The sequence below is a fragment of the Palaemon carinicauda genome, chromosome 14 (genome assembly GCF_036898095.1).
Source record: "Palaemon carinicauda isolate YSFRI2023 chromosome 14, ASM3689809v2, whole genome shotgun sequence".
Classification (NCBI taxonomy): domain Eukaryota; kingdom Metazoa; phylum Arthropoda; class Malacostraca; order Decapoda; family Palaemonidae; genus Palaemon; species Palaemon carinicauda.
The window spans coordinates 122,298,075-122,312,996 of record NC_090738.1 but is presented as its reverse complement, the minus strand read 5'-3'; the positions used below and the strand labels follow the sequence as shown (position 1 = coordinate 122,312,996).

At 35.5% G+C, this 14,922-nt stretch overlaps 1 protein-coding gene across 5 annotated transcripts; it reads left to right on the top strand.

Moving 5' to 3' along the window:
• Nucleotides 1-484: 484 nt before the first annotated feature.
• LOC137653711 (uncharacterized) lies at nucleotides 485-8,530 on the top strand. 5 transcript variants are annotated; one of them, XM_068387297.1, is made up of 3 exons: nucleotides 485-867; nucleotides 1,205-1,283; nucleotides 1,379-8,530. In XM_068387297.1, the coding sequence occupies exon 3, from the start codon at nucleotides 1,791-1,793 to the stop codon at nucleotides 7,350-7,352; it is 5,562 nt and encodes a 1,853-aa protein (XP_068243398.1). In that variant the 5' UTR covers nucleotides 485-867; nucleotides 1,205-1,283; nucleotides 1,379-1,790; the 3' UTR covers nucleotides 7,353-8,530. The 5 variants fall into 5 exon arrangements, with proteins under 5 accessions (XP_068243398.1, XP_068243395.1, XP_068243397.1 ...); XM_068387294.1 differs by adding an exon at nucleotides 1,038-1,099 and having other exon boundaries at nucleotides 1,205-8,530; XM_068387296.1 differs by having other exon boundaries at nucleotides 485-1,099.
• The last annotated feature ends 6,392 nt before the right edge of the window (nucleotides 8,531-14,922 follow it).

Here is a 14,922-nt window from a genome sequence, read left to right as displayed (position 1 = left end):
CCAAACTCCACATTCCTAGCTCAAAGGTACTAAAATTGTGAACGCCAGTGAAAGCTTTTCCATCTGTGAACTGAGCTCTAAATTCTTACCTACGAATAGTGTGCCAGAGTCCAGACTTGGACACTGAAGTAAACGTCAAAATTCGATAAGAAAATAACATTTCACGAACAGGATTCGACAATTTTTCTATTGAAAATGGAATATTTATTAAAATGCGACAAATCCTTACAAATTCCATGAAAAAGTGACTATTTTGCTGCTCACAGAAAAGATTGAATTTCGAACATGAAGAAAATTTTGGTGAGTAAACAATTGTTCCGAATATCATTAATATTTTCTTGCGGTGATGAGGTCACAAAATTTATGTTAGAAAGGACAACCTGCTATCTTTCCTTTGTAATCTCTAAAACAACGTTCGTCTGGTTAGTACTGAAACGGCAGACGCATTCGTGACATGAGTGTCCTGCACATTGGTGGTGTACAAGATATTTCATATTTTCACATGGCGACAGGAAAGACTAGTAATTATTAAGAATTTGGTATTTCAATTGCCCTACTCTTGGTACCATCAAACTGTCTTTCCTGCCGTCCAGTCTTTAAAGATGGATAGTTTGCTAACTCCTCCTCCTTCCATATGCTTTACTCGAGCGAAAACGCCGACGAGGAGGCAGGGAGCCCGGCCGTCCGACAGTGTCAGAGACAGAGACACAGAGACCTCACTCACCTGGAAAGGTTTCCACATTTTTTATTTGTCCGACATGCCTTTCTTAGGCTAAAGGCTATTATTGGGATCCCTGGTCTACGTCACCCTCTTGTGAAAATCTGCCAAAATCCATCTGCAACGCCTTTGTGCATGGTTCGACAATGGTGAGTACCAAGAATATATAGGGCTTATTTTTAAGGTTATCATTGCGAACTCTCATTGCCTTGTGTTGCCTATTTCAAGTTTTTCCTGTCTGTCATTTTTAACCTTATGAAGATTAGTAATAGATTTTTGTGGTCAATGTTTTATATATCGTATTCTCTTGTCCTTTCAGGTGATTTAGCTCTCGGACTAGTAACTCTAGCTTATTTATAAATTCACGTTCTTAACACTTGGGTAAGAGAATCGTCAAATACATTGTTTCGAATGGTTATATTTATGACGAATTGTCTCCCATATTACGACCGAGCAAATTTATATTAGGTTTACCGTTCATTTCAGGATGGTGTTCGGTTTCGATGTATCGGCCCTTTTATTTCCTTCCTGATACTAATGTAAACCTCAGTTGCTCAATTGTAAGGTAATTTTAAGTGGGTTATTATTCCGATGGGTATATTCTTCTATATAAATGACCATGACTTTTAGATACTAATCTTCTTGAATATTTCTTTACAGACAGCGAGCGAAGCAGAACGAAGGAAACGCCCTACGATTTACGTGAATTGCCTTGTTCTCCAACCAACTGTTTGTAACTCCGTTACTACGTTATTTTAAAGGCTTATTTATGTAATAAATATCATATTTAATTACATTTTTCCTTCCAACCTTTATTACAAACCACAGATTTTTATGGTGTTCTGCTTATGGCGCCCAACGTGGGGCAACACAATGAAAGGTGCTTAATGATGGTGCAGATGATCCAGTAGAGAATTGACCACGACCGGGGCTCCCAGTAGTCTCATATTTCTATTTGCAGGACTTTGACATTTTCCTTTCCAGGATATTAACATTTCATTTAAATAAATATATTTTTCCTTTTCAGAAAGTTAACATTTTATTATTTTGCATTTGTTATACGTTTGTTATAATGGCTAACTTACAGGTACTGATTGGACAACGAAAAGTCATTCGGAGAAAAGTCACCGAACAATTCAATAGGTCTGACACCTATTCTGCCCTTACACAAGAAGAAAAGTTAGCTATTAAAGGTCTTCTTGTTAATTATAGAAACAAGCTGTCAGAGCTAGATGATCATATCCTCTTGAAGAAATTTCCTGACGTATCTGATGAAGCAGAGTTAGAGCCAGAATTAACAAGTTGCCAGGATTATTTAGATAAAATTGAGTATTGTTTACCATTACTTGAGATTTCCAGGGGTAATAATGGTTCTAATATTCCCGACGTGGCCCGCAGTTTACTGAAACAGCCAACAGCTCCTCTTCCCAAGTTTACAAGCAAAGAAGGAGAAGATTTCTTGAAATTTATAGCAGAATTTGAGGCTACAACTAATGCATTTCAGTATCCAGACAGAGATTTACTTTTATTGCTGAAGCAACAGATAGACGGTCGAGCAAAGACTTTATTAAGTTCTCTGGAAGCTGATAAACAGCGTTATGTAGATGCCAAAGAATTATTGATTTCCGCCTTTGCTTCTAAGGAGGTTTGTAAAAACAATGCAATTAGGAAAATTACGGAGTTAAGTCTAAGAGAGGGTGATGATCCCTTCACATTTATTTCCATCCTCCGATCAGTATGTGAAGCAGTCAAGACTTTTAACATTAGAGCGGATGAATTTGTCAGATATTTTGCTTGGCACGGCTTAAATGGTCGCTTTCAGCGTCATTTTATTAATATTACAGGAAAAACTCATCCTTCCTTAAATGACATTATTTCACATTTCTTTGCAGCTTGCGAAAGGTACGAAAGTGACGGGAAAGGTGTTGAAAGCTTGAAATGTAAAGCTTCACGTGTCAAAACATTAACACTCCCTCTTCCTAAAGAGAGTACTACCAGCATGGCTGCGGAAGCAGTAACATATGATAAAGACAGGTCTTCGCCTCAGTGTTCCTTGTGTTCTGCAGTTGGAAATACTGATAAATTTCACTTTATCCATAAGTGCCCTAATTTTCTTTCTCCTACAGATAAAGTGCATATTTTAAAATCTAAAAATGGATGTGTAAAATGCGGGCAGTTTAATCATGTCTCCGGTAAGTGCCGTTTTAAATTCAAGAGACGCTGTTCAAATTGTAACAGCTGGCATATGACGTACCTGTGTGATAGGAGTCCGCCACCAGGCAGAAACTCTAACAATAATAATAACTGCGAATCCAAGGTGGAAACTTCTCAAATAAGCAGCGGTGTTGCCGTCCTTCCTACTTGTCAAGGTGATTCCATTTTACCCACCTTTTCATTTAAAGTTGGGGGAACTGTTTACAGAGGACTGAAGGACAGTGGTTCGCAGAGCACGTTTGTCACCAAGAAATTGGCGGAGGAGAATAATCTTAAAATCATTAACTCAAAGGTAAAGCTAACAGTTAATGGGTTTAATGGTAACAAGGAGTATTTTACTGAAATTGTTGAAGTTCCTGTTACGATCGGAGATAAATCCTTTATAATTTATTGCTTGGTTGTACCAAACATTAATGTAGCATTGAAATTACCTCTGCTTGGTAGATTAGTTGATAAATTTCAGGCCCAAGGAGTTAAATTAGCTGATCAATTCCTTAATAAATTTTCTCATGAAATTGATAATGTTCAGCTCATTTTAGGTACAGACTTCGCTTATTGTATTGCAGGTACAGATACAGTTTTTGGAGGAATAAATTCATCGATGTATACCGAGTGTCATGCAGGTATTTTGCTGTCTGGTAGCATTGATTTAATGATTAAGAATATTGATAATTTAGCTGATAAGAGAGTGCCAACCTCGGCTGTTAGTAACCCATTTGAGTGTAGTTCTGCTATTCATATCCAGAGTAATTCATTTTTGCTGAACTCTAAAGTTGATATTTTTGCTTATGATGACATTAATACTAACTTTGAGGTAAACTGTTCATTTTCTGTAATAAATGAAAGAGGCATGCTTATGGAGAAACCACTGCAACAGGCCACTGATCAACTTCTAGAGTCTGAATGTAATTATTACTTAAATTACGATCAGAATTTCTACAATGATGAAAGTATTGAACTTAATAACCAGTTGGTCGAATTTACCATCAAAACCCTTCGTCGTAGGGAGTCTGATGGACGCATTATCGTTCCCTTGCTGTGGAATGGGAAAGTTTCTCATTTACTTTCAAAGAATGAAAATCTATCTAAGTTGATATTAAGGTCTAACCTCAAGAGACTTAAACGACATCCAGAACGTTTGCAGCTCGTTGACCAAACAATTAAGGAGCAATTGAAGGCAGGCATAATTGAACCCATTTATGATTTAGAAGTGTTTAAAAGTGAGAATCCTCAACATTCTTTTTTACCACACATGCCTATCTTTAAACTGGATAGGGATAGTACCAAATGTAGGATTGTATTTTTGTCTAACCTTAGGGATTCTTCTAATAATATATCTTTGTCACATAACCAGTGCATGTATTCAGGGCCTACGTTAAACCAAAAATTGTCCTCTTCCTTTTTACAGCTTAGATTTGACCAAAAGTTACTCATATTTGACCTTAAGAAAGCCTTTAATATGTTATCTTTAACAGAAACTGATCAGTCTAAGTTGTTATTTTTTTGGTACAAAAATGTGAATCAAGGCGATTTTTCCTTATTGGCTTTTAAGAATGTAAGATTACCTTTTGGCCTTAGATGTAGTCCCTTTTTATTAATGATTTCATTATATTACATACTTGTGTTACAACCTTCAGAGGATTCTCGAATAGCAGATTTAAAGAAATCTATCTATAACATGATTTATATGGACAATGGGGCCATTACTGCCAATACTTCAGAGGAGTTAGAGTGGTCGTATAAACAGCTTTCGAATATATTCAATCCCTATAAATTTGACATTCAGCAGGTTGTAACTAATGACTCGACTTTACAGGATGAAGTGGACCGCGAAGCCGAGGCAGCTACGCCTTTACGTAACAAGTTGTTTGGTTTAAACTGGGACCGATGTTCCGACGAAATTTTCACTAAACCAATTTGTCTGGATCCCAATGCTAATACTAAAAGGTCTCTTTTACAAACAATTGCTTCACAGTTTGACCTTTTTGGTTTTAATATGCCATTGTTTAACCGCTGTAGATTGTTCATGCATCAATTACAGTGTCAAAAGAATTTACATTGGGATCAACCATTAACGCAAGAATTGCAGAGAGAATGGATTAATATTTGCAGGCAAACCAACAGAGCTCCTCCTTTAAAAATTGCTAGGTGTGTTGGTCCACGAGATGGCAATTATGATATTTATATTTTTTCAGATGCAAGTAAGGACATATTTGGTTGTGTACTCTATTTACAGCATATTGAATCCAATCGCTTAAGCTTTATACATGCCAAAAACCGACTTGTAAATAATCAACTTAAGAGTAAATCCATGCCCTCTCTGGAACTTAACGCAATACATTTAAGTGTTGAGTGTGCTCTTGAGATTTACAAAGATTTGTCTGGATCTGCTTGCTTAAAACCCTTAAAGGTTAATAATATTTACGTATATACTGATTCTCTCTGTGCCTTACATTGGCTGAATTCTGCTGCCTTGAAATTGGACAAATTAAATAAACATTCTCCATTTGTCGTAAACAGACTTCATAATATTCAAAGAATGTGTGAAACGGTTCCTATAAAATTTAGCTTTATTTCAGGAAAAAACAATCCTGCGGACATAATCACCAGATGTGTGTCATACAACCAGTTGCAAAATTCTTGCTTTTTTTCAGGACCAAATTTAAGTATAAATGAAGTTCCAGAATTGTCAACTACCATACCAGCATTTGAGATGCCCACTGAGGTTCAAGCAACTCCTTCCACAGCTCAGGTTATTGAAGTTGCTAACAATCTTATTGATATTAATAATTATTCCAATTTCAGGAAACTTTTATTGATTTTTCGCAGAATTTTCTTAGTGGTGCACAAGTGGAAGCTGAAAGCGAAAATTGCTTGCTCACCAGTCGCTAATTACTTTGCCCAGGCTATAAATTACTTGTTAAACAATGAACAAAGGAAGCATTATCCTGAGGTATATTCTTACCTACAGCATGGTCTTAATTCCAGAAAAGACATTCCTCCTATTATAACGCAACTTAATGTATTTTTAGATTCACAGGGTCTTCTGAGAGTTAAGAGTAAATTCAAAAAATGGAATTATGGCTTAAGAGGAAATTACCCTTTATTATTGCACCCAGACAGTCATTTGACCAAACTAATTATTTGGGATGCACACCTCAAATTATTACATTCAGGATGTTATTCTGTATTAACAGAGCTCAGAAAGCATTATTACATCCCTAAACATTTCTCAGTGGTGAAAAAGGCTCTTAAACAGTGTGTTCATTGTCGTAGGTTTAATAATCGCTATATAAAGTTAAATCAGAACTTTTACAGAGACTTCAGAGCAGATCCTCCTACGGTTCCTTTTTCTAACATATTTATGGATTATCTAGGACCCTTCAATACGAAGGATGGAAAAGAGACCCGTAAGGTTTGGTTACTATGTATCACCTGTACTTGGTCTAGGGCAGTTAACCTCAAAATTTGCAGGAGTTTGAATGTTGCAGAATTTTTAAGAGCATTTCAGCTACACTGCTTTGAGTACGGGATTCCTCAACTTTGTATTAGTGATCTTGGGACTCAGTTGGTGGCAGGAGGTAATACCATAACTTCCTTCATTAGTGACCCTCAGACGCAATTATATTTTGAGGAAAATAATGTAAAACCCCTCTCCTTTCAGCAATATTTCAAAGGCTGCAGTGAATTGGGATCATTAGTAGAAGTCTGTGTAAAAATGGTCAAAAGATTAATGTTTGGAGCAATTAAGAATTTTATATTGACGTATGTAGACTTTGAATTTCTTGTCTGTAATATTGTGCATCTCATTAATCGACGACCTATAGCCTTCAAAGAAGCTGTTCGTGCTGAGACTGACAATGTGCCCGAACCAATAACGCCGGAACAGCTCGTGCGAGGCTATGAATTGACTTCTCTAAACCTTATCCCTAATCTTCAACCTCTTTCAGTTGAAGATCCAGAATTTGACCCTGATAATCAAGCTATTTATCAGAATTACGTAAAGTTGTGTAAAATTAGGCAGACTTTAATAGAGACCTATCATAATGAATTTCTAGGTACTCTGATTCAGCAAGCAGTTGATAGGAAGGGGCGGTATCGTCCCGTTACTCATAAATTACTAAATGTTGGCGATGTTGTATTAATTAAGGAGGAACATACCAAAAGGAATAATTATCCTTTAGGCATAATTTTAGAAGTTTTTAAGAATGATTTGGGTGAAGTTACCCATGCTGTTATTAAGAAGGGAAAAACAGGCCAGACATCAAGGTTGCATGTAAATAATATTATTCCAATACTAGAAAACACAGGAAGTACCAATTCAGCTACTCCTGATGTTAGTAATTCTGTTACTTCGTCCTTAAGGCCCAAAAGAAAGGCTGCTATATTAAGCCAAGAAAGGACAAGACAGATGCTTTAATCATTATTCAGTGTTTGTATTTTTTTGTATTTAATTTAATTATTTTTACATTTCTTAAATGTATTTTTTCTTACAATTGTCCTGCTATATATGTTTCAGGATGGAATTTTTTCATTTCTGAAAAAATCCCATCTTCGCCCCTGGACTGTACAAGATATTTCATATTTTCACATGGCGACAGGAAAGACTAGTAATTATTAAGAATTTGGTATTTCAATTGCCCTACTCTTGGTACCATCAAACTGTCTTTCCTGCCGTCCAGTCTTTAAAGATGGATAGTTTGCTAACTCCTCCTCCTTCCATATGCTTTACTCGAGCGAAAACGCCGACGAGGAGGCAGGGAGCCCGGCCGTCCGACAGTGTCAGAGACAGAGACACAGAGACCTCACTCACCTGGAAAGGTTTCCACATTTTTTATTTGTCCGACATGCCTTTCTTAGGCTAAAGGCTATTATTGGGATCCCTGGTCTACGTCACCCTCTTGTGAAAATCTGCCAAAATCCATCTGCAACGCCTTTGTGCATGGTTCGACAATGGTGAGTACCAAGAATATATAGGGCTTATTTTTAAGGTTATCATTGCGAACTCTCATTGCCTTGTGTTGCCTATTTCAAGTTTTTCCTGTCTGTCATTTTTAACCTTATGAAGATTAGTAATAGATTTTTGTGGTCAATGTTTTATATATCGTATTCTCTTGTCCTTTCAGGTGATTTAGCTCTCGGACTAGTAACTCTAGCTTATTTATAAATTCACGTTCTTAACACTTGGGTAAGAGAATCGTCAAATACATTGTTTCGAATGGTTATATTTATGACGAATTGTCTCCCATATTACGACCGAGCAAATTTATATTAGGTTTACCGTTCATTTCAGGATGGTGTTCGGTTTCGATGTATCGGCCCTTTTATTTCCTTCCTGATACTAATGTAAACCTCAGTTGCTCAATTGTAAGGTAATTTTAAGTGGGTTATTATTCCGATGGGTATATTCTTCTATATAAATGACCATGACTTTTAGATACTAATCTTCTTGAATATTTCTTTACAGACAGCGAGCGAAGCAGAACGAAGGAAACGCCCTACGATTTACGTGAATTGCCTTGTTCTCCAACCAACTGTTTGTAACTCCGTTACTACGTTATTTTAAAGGCTTATTTATGTAATAAATATCATATTTAATTACATTTTTCCTTCCAACCTTTATTACAAACCACAGATTTTTATGGTGTTCTGCTTAGGTGGCCTAAGCAGGTTGGTTAGGAACCATATTACCTGAAAACCCAAAGGGCAACTTCTGATATTAGCCTCATAGAGGGAAAATGTCACTTGCCTTTAGTAGGCCAACATCAAACATATTAAATGTTTTTAGAGTAAGAAGGCTGCATAAATAGCAAACAAGTATTCCTGTATGTATGAAAATATAGGTTTTATTTAATCATATTCATTAATCTTTACACATATTTTGTCTTTATTGGTTCACGATCAACTGCATTCAGCTCAGTGTCTAAATGTTTAATGTTCATTTTCTGGGCCAGCCTAGGCCTATGTAGATGTTCATCCTATAAATGTTTAATAATCAGGTTACGTTACTAGTCACTACTTCCGTCACTCGGGTATTAAATTTTGTAATGAGCATTGCCAGTGATATTAGTAATTAATTGCCATAGACCATTTGGAGTGAGTGCATTCTTGTTGCTTCTCAATGTGTTTCATAATTCTTCAATATTTCACTCAAGTCAATCGGAAGGTGCAAATAGCTTCTACAGATAACGATCAACTTCGGACCGAAATTAGGCAATATTCACGTGCGTGTTACAAGGGAACGACAATTTTTATGGAAAGCTAGTCCAATAAAAAACTGACAGAGCCTATTCTGTGTATAAGTACAGTATTTCAAGCACAGAATACTTGGGGAAAACCAATTTACTGTGATCAGTAAGACATACAGCGCTTAGTGTGAACGATCAGACCGAGAAAATACGGGTTTTGCAGCGTCTAAAACCTTTTACTTTGACTAATTTCCCACTTCCTTTCGTCATTTCTAATGCTGTTCAATATTTTTAACGCAACTGCAGGGTGTTCCCAAGGTGCTCCTCGTTAATGAAAAGGCCTCTAGGCAATATGACCCAAATTCCTTTACGAATCAGATATGATTATTGATCGTTACTTCACTCGGTATGTTTTAGTTTAGGCGACGCCTTCAGTCATGTTTGTAGCCTTTCTTGTACATCAACAGGAGTAACTTTCAATTATATTGGATTCTTCAGTCTTGTAATTTCTCATTGTTTGATTTTCAATTCATCCGCAACAGAAACCGTGCGATATGCTCAATCAAGTTCATGATGCGCCATTAACAAGTGTCTTAGGATGGAAAAAGGCACCAGCCACCCGTTGAGATACTACCGCTACAGAGTTATTGGGTCCTTTGATTGGCCAGGCAATAGTCCATTGGATTCTTCTCTCTGGTTACGGCACATTTTCCCATTGCCTACGAATACACCGAATAATCTGATTAATTCTTTACATACTCTCCTCTGTCCTCATACACCTAACAACGCTGAGATTAACTACTGCACTGTAATTGTTCAGTGGCTACTTGGTATGGGTAGAAGAGACACTTTAGCTATGGTAAGCAGCTCTTCTAGGAAGAGGACTATCAAACCAATGTTCTCTAATCTTGTGTAGTGCCATAGCTTCTGCACCATGGTCTTCCACTGTCTTGGGCTAGAGTTCCCTTGCTTGAGGGTACACTGTTCTATGTTGTTTCTCTTCATTTCGTTTTTTAAAGTTTTCATATTTGAATATGAAAGGTTTATTCTAATTTACTATTCTTATATTTTATTTTAATTGTTAATTACTTCTATTGTTGTTTATTCATTTCTTTTTCTCCCTGGGCTATTTTCCCTGTTGGAGCCCTTGGGCTTATATCATCTTGCTTTTCCAACTAGTGTTTTAGCTTAGCAAGTAATACTACTACTACTAATAATAATAATGATAATAATATCATCTCTAGTGTCCCTTCATCCTTTGTCAGGCTCGAACTAGTATATTACGATCACTTTCATTAGTGACGATACTGTGTAATTTTATTATCGTTTACAAATGAAAAGAATTATTTCAAATTTTATAAACTCTGTTTGAATTATAAGAGCAAATAGTACATATATCAAGAATATATCTAATAAAAAAATCTTTACTGGCAAATACTTTGTCATTTCAGTAATGATTGAATTAACCAATTGCCTATCTCAAGTAGTAGTAGTTTAGTATTTCTTTTGTTGAGGTATTTGGCAAGTCAACACAAGTCTCATTTTATGATTTATGTTAATTATCATTAATATTTTTATCTATCTGATATAAACATGTGTTTTTTTGTATATAGGCTATCCGATTTTGGGGGCCTTGAGTATTTATCATGGTGATTTTGAAGTCAGGGTTGCAGCGCGGTTATTGTTGATAATAATAATAATAATAATAATAATAATAATAATAATACCTTTTATAATCCATATCTCCCGTTTTTACTGTCTTGGGGTATAGGTAATACCCACGGCTTTTAAATGCTGTCACAAATAATTGTACAATTAAATTATATTTGAATAGCAGCAAACAGCCACAAACAATTCTTTGTACAAAGTGATTGATTATTAATCGGTCAAATAACTCCATGAATATTTTCAATCGAAACAAAAAGTTAATTAATTGAAATTTTTCCGATGAAACATTCGTTTTACCCTTGAATAAAGATACTTTTAAAATTATATCTATCACCACATTTTTATCTAATGAACTTAAAGAAAAGAACGCTTGCTACTCCCTCACATAACTTCGTTTTTGGAAGATCATCCCAGTCGATCACCAAATATTTCTTATAATTGAAGTTCTGTGACGCAATATATATATATATATATATATATATATATATATATATATTATACATATATTATATATGTATATATATATACATATATATATATATATATATATATATATATATATATATATATATATATATATATGGGTTGCCCTATACCTCTTCAGTAAAAGGACTGCCTAAAAGTTTCGTAATTGTCTCAAGCAGTTTGAGCGGAGACTGGCAAAATCAAGCGACACAGCAACACAATCATACAAGTATCAGTGACTTTTAAACCCGCCCACTTGTACCAAATTTATATTGTCTATGGATGTGTAATAAAAACAGTAATAGCTGCCACGATGTAATATTTTTCTTGATAAATGAATTAGAATCTCAAGAATGTATATCAAATGTAGATATGCAAACAATATATCTTAAGTACGTAACAAAAGAATTTTTAGACCGTATTTTTTATTTTGATTTATATGTTTGTAAATATTAGTGCATATCTATATTTTGTTATACTTTTTATATTTATGTAAATAGAATAATTAAGCAAATAATGTAAATGAATAAAATGTAATTGTATTTTTATAATAAAAGAAAAAGTTACTCGCTGAGCAAGACACTCTTGGGTTAAATGCCAAGTTGCCAACTTAAGACTTCGACAAGGAGGTGCCATGAGGCAGATTACGGCTTTCTCAGCCTGTGAAGTGTCCTTTTTAAGCAAATGAAAAGCCGTTTTCAAATAGAAGAATGTCTTTAAATTGGGATTTTATTTATCTAATCCCGTCAAATATTCTCGTCGTCCAACTCCAGCCAATCATGAATTTTAAATCGAGAGTATCTTCGGTCAATATTTCTTTACTCGTATCGACTTGCCAATAGTTTTTAGCCGAATCTATACGCAAAATTCAAAAAGCTTACGGCCAAAAAGTAAGCAAATAACATTTAAATAATATTGATAATAACGAAAAATGTATCAAAGGTACCAAATAGGACATAAGAAGCTTACCAGACGTGAGAGCTCTGATTTAAAACGTCTACTCTGCGTGGGTCGTGCGTTGGAACAGGCAAGTTAGCCGGGTAACGCGATGCCTGCAACGGTTGGTATTTTAAAAAGGAAGACCCACATTAACAGCCCGGGAGATTCGATGACATTCGACTTTAACCCTTAAGCGTTTGGATGTTATCATCATCGGGAAGGCAGGTTTTTTATCGGCGGAATATAGCGACGATATGTCATCCGGTGTCCTCGCTGATTTCTTTTTTAACGGCTGTTTTTATGTAAAGATCATAATTAATTTTTTTTAATTATCTTCGACATTTTATGGGTTTCGGACACTGTTTACTTTATGCAAGTTGGCAATAGTTTTTTTTTATTGATTGTGTTGCTGAACGCGGCTAGCTCAAGGTCTCGTACACAAACATCACACGAGAAAGATGACAATCCCAAACTTTGGTGGAACTGATAGGGCAAATTCAAGAATCATGCAACACAAGCTATTCTTGCCATTGGGTGATGAATCTTTCCGAAAATAAGTCTTATCTTTATTCAATAACTGAACGTGCTTAAGGAGTTACTCAAACTGATATAAGAAGACAAATGTTGAATGCGGTAATGTCGTACCACTTAAGAATACCAGAGAAGTATTTGGATTATTTCTTGATTGGACGCATATGTAACAAGGACAGACTCGCTGAACTGAGTTTATTTCAGTTGTTTAGTATCTCTGCATCGTCCCTTGACCCCGTATCTGCCTTACGATCTCGTTCCCTTTCTTACTAGTGTACGCGACCGTTAAAAATGACGGCTAAATATTTAGATAGATATGCACTCACACACGCAGCCCCTCTCAACAGAGTATCCTTCTCCTGTCCCGCCTACCCGAGGGACGGGGAGAGAAATAAGTCTTGCAATGGTATTGGTCTTAACCGGAAAGAAACACACACACACACATATATATATGTATATATATATATATATATATATATATATATATATATATATATATATATATATATACATATATACATATATATGTATTCATATATATATATTATATACATATATATATATATATATATATATATATATATATATATATATATATATATAACCAACACGGGCTCCTCATTATGTAAGGTATATTAACCGACCTCATTTAACTTCACTTCATAGAACTGTGGGTTTCCCCCTGTTGTACTCTGGCGTTGAGTGGTCATCCCGACCTCAACGCCGAGTCATACGTCCAAAAAAATAAATAAATAAATAAAAAAAAAACAACGATGAATCATAAATCACTTATATAAATTAATCTTTACGTATATTTTTATCATGCATTTATGCCAGGGTAGGTTAAGGGACCCCTTTCTGAAAGGGGATACCCAGGACCCACTTAGTGAAAGAGTTTGCATATCGCCATGATCAGCATAACTTTACTATTGAATGCCGTCCATGCTAGTTTGGTTTGCTATCAGCGATCAGATTAAAGTCTCCCACCATCATGTATGTATAGCAGTGGCTAGCGTGGTGATGAAAACTGTCCAAACCCCAGACATGAATAAGGACATGTCTGAAGCTTTTGCCCTGCAGTGGACTAGAAACGGCTACATTTGTTGTTGTTGTTGTTGTTGTTGTTGTTAAGGGGAGGGTGTCACAGAGGTGGGGACTGTTTTGGAATGCTGTTGAGGGTCTAAATATGCTTATAGTCAATTTCTTTTAGCGATGCAGATTTGCACCGACTCTCAGCGGTGCCCTTTTAGCTCGGAAAAGTTTCCTGATCGCTGATTGGTTGGACGAGATAATTCTAACCAATCAGCGACCAGGAAACTTTTCCGAGCTAAAAGGGCACCGCTGCGAGTCTGTGCAAATTTGCATCGCTAAAAGAAATGGACTATAGTTACGTAGATCGATGGGTTAGGTCAGACACAAAAACGGGTCATCAAGTTTTTTGTGGACAACATTGCCCCTTTCATGCCACTGGGAAAATCAAGCCACACCTGAAATTTCAATATTCATTGTATTGGTTCCTGTAACTTTCCGTTCATTGTTGATATCAGTTTTTTTTTTTTCTTTGTCACGTCATTCATTGCAGTCTTATATCCCTATTCTCAAGATAGAAAGTTAGGGCCATTAACTATTTTTGATCAGTGTCTGCTAATACTTTCTTGTAGTTAATAAAAAATTTTATGTAGAGGAAAAATGTCTATTTCATCTTACTTGATAACTTCCCAAATTATTATTATTATTATTATTATTATTATTATTATTATTATTATTATTAGTAGTAGTAGTAGTAGTAGTAGTAGTAGTAGTAGTAGTAGTAGAAGAATTGACAATCCTGACAACTGTTACATCCCTTCTTATAGCTAAAGATGTTATCTGATCATTTAAAAAAAAAATCCCAATACAACCAATCGAAATTGGATATCACTTCCCATAAACAGCTGTAACTTCAGTGGAACTTGTTCATCTTATCTTACATAATCATACATAATTTTATGTTTGATAAGGAATATTAAGAATGGAATTGTGGTCATGTAAGATTATATTTCCCGCAACATTGAAGGGTAATGGATAAAGGAGGGGAGAATTTTGGTAAAATTGAGGATATCATAAAAAAAAGTTATATTGAAACGTTGGGATTAGATGGTGCTTGGGATGGTTACCAACAAACACCGAACGCCGATAGCATTTAAGCTCCTTGAATAT